Source organism: Mandrillus leucophaeus, unplaced genomic scaffold (genome assembly GCF_000951045.1).
Source record: "Mandrillus leucophaeus isolate KB7577 unplaced genomic scaffold, Mleu.le_1.0 Scaffold168, whole genome shotgun sequence".
Taxonomy (NCBI): domain Eukaryota; kingdom Metazoa; phylum Chordata; class Mammalia; order Primates; family Cercopithecidae; genus Mandrillus; species Mandrillus leucophaeus.
In genome coordinates, this window is record NW_012101676.1 from 1106982 (window position 1) to 1112622 (window position 5641).

At 37.4% G+C, this 5641-nt stretch overlaps 1 protein-coding gene across 3 annotated transcripts in view; it reads right to left on the minus strand.

The window, feature by feature from the left end:
- ZMYM2 (zinc finger, MYM-type 2) overlaps window positions 1-5641 on the minus strand; it is a 161964-nt gene that overhangs the window by 26340 nt on the left and 129983 nt on the right. For all 3 annotated transcript variants that reach the window (XM_011976529.1, XM_011976528.1, XM_011976530.1), the window contains 3 exons: window positions 4127-4256; window positions 3325-3440; window positions 1665-1836 (listed from right to left, as the gene is read on the minus strand). In XM_011976529.1, coding sequence (XP_011831919.1) covers window positions 1665-1836; window positions 3325-3440; window positions 4127-4256 — 418 coding nt within the window. The remainder of the gene's footprint in view (window positions 1-1664; window positions 1837-3324; window positions 3441-4126; window positions 4257-5641) is intronic.

The following is a 5641-nucleotide window of genomic DNA, read 5'->3' on the forward strand; positions in this document are numbered from 1 at the left end:
TGCAATATAAAAAAATACGTTATTTAATCTGCAAAAGCAAGTCACTTAATTTTAAATGCAATATAAAAAAATACGTTATTTAATCTGCAAAAGCAGGTCATTTAATTTTAAATGCAATATAAAAAATATGTTTAATGTCACAAAAGGGCATATTATATATATAAACCACTATAAACCTCATAATTATAATTAGTCACAAGCACATGAAAACTTTCAATCCTATAAATTTTATAGGAAGACTCCCTTCAAAAGCTAATAGGTACGCTTTGATAGTAAAACAACTTCAACAAGTAAAGTATTTCCAAAAGCAACTTTTTGTCAAAAACAAACTAATGAGGGTAGACAACTGTAGTTTTCAATACTCTTTGAATTTTGACCTAGGTTTCTCAAGTCGTTCAATATATGCTTATTAACAACTGCCTTTTAATGGTTCGATCAATTGCTTTCAAGTGTTTTTGTGTTACAGTCATGGTAAGAAATGCATCTTATCCAGCACATACTGCAAGGTGATGGCAAGGACCAGAAAGCCATCTGTGTACACACTGGTTTTACAAAATAATACTTACTCTTCTATGAGGGATTCACACTGTCATTTTTTTACCCTGCTCCACTTAGTTTTTCTTTTGTTAAACAAAAACACTGGTTGCAACCCACTAAACTAATCTCACAACTTCTTACCACAGTGCTTCAAACACACTGTCTCATTATTAAATCCAGAGAAAATTATAGTATTTTGATTGTCCTCTAGGGTAGGGTAAGAATTAGCTCAAGGTTGAAATAGGACTCTGGGTATCAAGAGAGGGTTAAGGGTGGAAAATAAATATTCTAAGTGACTTAGAACCATCCACAACACACTCATCATGTTATATACCATGTAGCGCAAGCACTACCCTAACAGAGGTTAAGATAAACTCTGGTGTAGGTAATGCAAATTATTTTATTAGTATAAGCAATAAAAGAAATCTAGGTGCTGGGTGTGGTAGCTCACACCTGTAATCCCAGCACTTTGGGAGGCAGGCAGATCACCTGAGGTCAGGAGTTTGAGATCAGCCTGGCCAACATGGTGAAGCCCTGTCTCTACTAAAAATATCAAAATTAGCTGGGCGTGGTGGCACATGCCTGTTAATTCCAGCTACTCAGGAGGCTGAGGCAGAAGAATAGCTTGAACCCAGGAGGCAGAGATCTCAGTGAGCCAGGATCGTGCTACTGCACTCCACCCTGGGCAACAGAGCAAGAGTCCATCTCAAAAAAATCAAAAAACTAGGGATAACTACTACAAAAGAAGAGTTCTGATCACTATTAGAGTCTACTACAAGTTATTATAGTTTTGTATCTGCACCACTCCATTAACAAGAATAACTCTGAGTGGATTTTACAAGTCAAATCCTGCTTAAAACAGAGACCAAAGACCAAATTCCTGCTTCGGATATGTGTCCGAGGGCACCTGGCTAAATATAGTGTAGATCTCTTAATATAAAATATATTTGTTACAATGCTTTCCTCACCCCCACATAAACTGAAACAAAATTATATGCCCTGGAAAGTACTGTAACAATACTTATAAACAACCAATGGTAACAATATTCATAAATAACCAATGGAACAATACTTATAAATAACCAATGGTAACACTTATTCGCCAGGTATAATCTAGTGTAGCTCACTGTTGATGTTGGCAGTCTCTGTTTTCCCCTCGTCTTCACTCATCATATCCGTCATTGTAAGCAACTCTGTATCAAGAGGATCTGAAGAAACCTTGCTTTTTAGCTCCTCAATTGCTGCAGGAATCTTCTCACTGCTGTCCAATGGAGCAGGCAGAAACACAGGAACTGGCACCTAATTAACCAAATCATTTTGAGTTAGGTTTACTAAACATTAAAAGGTATTTTTCCAAATTAAAAATTACTCTGACACATGATCTACTTTATCGTATCACACTGGATAAAAGCTTTGAAAAGAACACATACAAAACTAAGATGTTAACTGTGACAAGAAAGCCTAGAATACAAACATCTACTTTTTGGAATGCAAATTAAAGAAAAAGAAGTTTTGAAGTATTTCTGTCCCCCAGGGGACTATAACAGCCAAGCCCCGACACAGCAGTGTTCTAAGTACTGCAAGTGATTTGGGATAAAATAGTATTTTATATGAAATTCTACGTTTCAGTTCTAAACCTTATGACTTCACAAATACTTCTTTTTCTTTTTTTTTTTTTTTGAGACAGAATTTCGCTCTTGTTGCCCAGCCTGGAGTGCAATGGCGCTATCTCAGTTCACTGCAACCTCTGCTTCCTGGGTTCAAGTGATTCTCCTGCCTCAGCCTCCCCAGTAGCTGGGATTACAGGCGTGCGCCACCACGCCCAACTAATTTTGTATTTTTGGTAGAGACAGGATTTCACCACGTTGGCCAGGCTGGTCTCGAACTCCTGACCTCAGGTGATCTGCCCATGTTGGCCTCCCAACGTGCTGGGATTACAGGCGTGAGCACATGGCCCACAAATATTTCTTTTGAAAATGAACCCAAATATAAAACTCAATATGCATAGAGCAGGCACACACATCTGCAAAATGTTACTCGTGAGGATGAACACATACATACTTACACACAAAGCAATCAATCATGACAACAGAGATACAACCAAATCTAAGTTAACTGTTGAAGAAAGGTAAAGATGGTTTTATTAGCTTCATTAAACTAGTAACTGCAACTACAGTTATCCTCAGAATTCTAGGGGATTGGTTCCAGGACCACCTGTGGATGGATACCAAAGTCTACGCAGACTCAAGTCCCACACCCCTACAGTCAGCCTTCTATACAGATTGCACATCCTCAAATAATTTTTTTTTTTTTGAGACAAAGACTTGCTCTGTAGCACAGGCTGCAGTGCCGTGGTGCAATCACGGCTCACTGCAGCCTCCATCTCCCAAGCTCAAGCAATCTTCCTACCTCAGCCTCCCAAGTAGCTGGGTCTACAGGTACACCCCACCGTGCCTGGCTAATTTTTTGTATTTTTAGTAGTGACGGGGTTTCACCATGCTGCCCAAGCTGGTCTTGAACTCCTGGGCTGAAGATACGCCTACCTTACCCTTCCAAAGTGCTGGGATTACAGGCAGAATACTGTATTTTCAGTCCGTGTTTGGTCACGGATGTGGAACCTGCCAATATAGAGGGCCGCCCATATTTATTGGAAAAAAAAAAAAAAATCATCCACATATGTGGATGCATGGAGTCCAAACTCTTGTTGTTCAAGGGTCAACTGTACATTGTTTTCCCAACTGTGCCTGCTAAATCTCAAAATGAAAAAGAACTTAAAATGTGACTTACAGGAACAGGAACTGTAGTAGGAACAGGAATATTCTGACTGTACATGTGCATAGGAACTGGGATATACACAGGCACAGGGATAGGCACTGGAACATATTCTGTCTTCCAAGTATCATCTAAAAACACAAAACATATTTAAGGAGCAACGTTAACTAACACTTATATACAGGTGTTTAATGTTAAAATAATTTGATCAAGAAAAATTTAACTACCTCAGTAGTTAAATTTAACTACCTCAGAATTTAGAATTTCTCTAAATTCCCAGTTTTTACAAGTTAGGTAACTTAAAAGAAAGCAGCAGCTGTTCTAACTTACAGAAAATACAAATAGAATTTAGGGATTTTTTTTTAAGAAAGAAAACATCCTTTAAAAACACTATATAGTTCCAGATACCCTACCATACTCTCCTCAACAACCTCCCCAAAGGCTTATTTAATCAAATAATTAGAATACAGATAACACTGTGAATTTGATAAAAAACACATGTTTGAGTAATTTCATCTCATTCTGACAGGAAGGAAACAGAATTGTTACCATTACGAATCACAGGGAAAGAGGAAATTTTTGATAAAGTATTTTTTCTCTTTGACATAATTTGTATTCTAGGCCTTTATCAGAGATTGATCATAATGATTTAAAATGAGATGCTGTATTCTCCGGTAATATCCAAAATTAGATAAGCAAAATCAACAGAAAATGACAAATTGACCAAATGAATCTATCCTGGAGGCTGTTCCATTCAAGAAAAGCATGTAAAGATGAAGGTATGGGGAAGTATGTAAGTCACATTGTCCTAAGTTACCTGTCTGACAAGATTTGGTCTGCATGTGAGGTTTACAGTAAGTAGCTTTTGTCATTGTTAAAGGTTTGCAAAGAACTGCTTTGTTCTTCATCTCTTTGTTAGGTGTTGGAGAAGGGGGTGGTGCTGAACCCTATGGAGAAGCAAAGAGAAACAGTTTTATTTTTATGTCTAATTTTCAGTACTTCCTGGTGTCAATGAAGGATTTTCAGTACTAAGAAGGGAACACACAAAAACAGAAAAGGATAACCAAATTATGCTATTATCACTATGTTCACCATACTCTTAATCTATAAGGATCAATATGAATCTATCCTAACTACTAGCAAAGTGGTAGCAATTATTCATTCTATAGATTTATATCACCTTCAAAGGATACCATTAGAATGATTTAAAAAAAAAAAAAAAAGACAATCTAACTTTTAAGTACAAAATCAAGGTTGCAAACCTGAACTATGAAAACACTTAGGCACTTTTAAATTTATTTCAGAAAAAGAAGACCTTACAGTCATTATGGCTCTCTGATACTCTAGCTCCCTCTGCTGGATAAATAGCATTAAATATGATTATAAATTTGAAAAGAAAAACGAAAACAATTACCAAAGATATCCTCAAACTTTAAGTTGTATATTTCCTGTGGCCCAGCAATGGCAATTTCTGAAACCTATTCTACAGATGCAGTCTCTCAGACATTTCGCACTAAGTTCACCGTAGCATTATTTGCATTGCAAACAAAACAAAACCCCACATAAATAAAATCTGAAATAAGTGAAAGATAAGAGCATAAGGGAGTAAAGCTAAGGTACTCTCCACATCACCTATTGATATGGAGAAAATGTAGGTACATAATTCAGAATAGTTGTGTTCTATACAGTTGCCCCAAACAATGACTACTGAACTGCTGCTTCAATGGGAAATACAAGATTAGGTTCCTGTGAGCCTCTGGTCACAATGTTTTCATCAACTGATCAATACATAATTTTGTTAAAGATACTTCATACAGTATTTTTTTTATAATAAAACAATATTTCATTAGAGTATTTTTGTGTAATACCCTACTGAGATCAACTCAAACACAGTACAAATATAGCACACGCATACTGTACAGCACTCACACAGCACATGCACTGTACAGTTCGCCACACACATATTGTACAGTGATCACATAAACAACACTGTGTTTATGTGTGTACATAAACAACACATACTGTTTACTGTGCCTTTATGCAAATAAAGTCCTAAAAAATATAAACAAAAATCAAGCAGTCAAAGTTTTACAAAAGCTGGCCGAGCGCATTGGCTCACATGTGTAATCCCAGAACTTTGGGAGGCCGAGACAGGCGGATCACCTAAGGTCAAGAGTTTGAGACCAGCCTGGCCAACATGGTGAAACCCCGTCTCTACTAAAAAGTAAAAATATAGGCCGGGCGCGGTGGCTCAAGCCTGTAATCCCAGCACTTTGGGAGGCCGAGACGGGCGGATCACGAGGTCAGGAGATTGAGACCATCCTGGCTAACA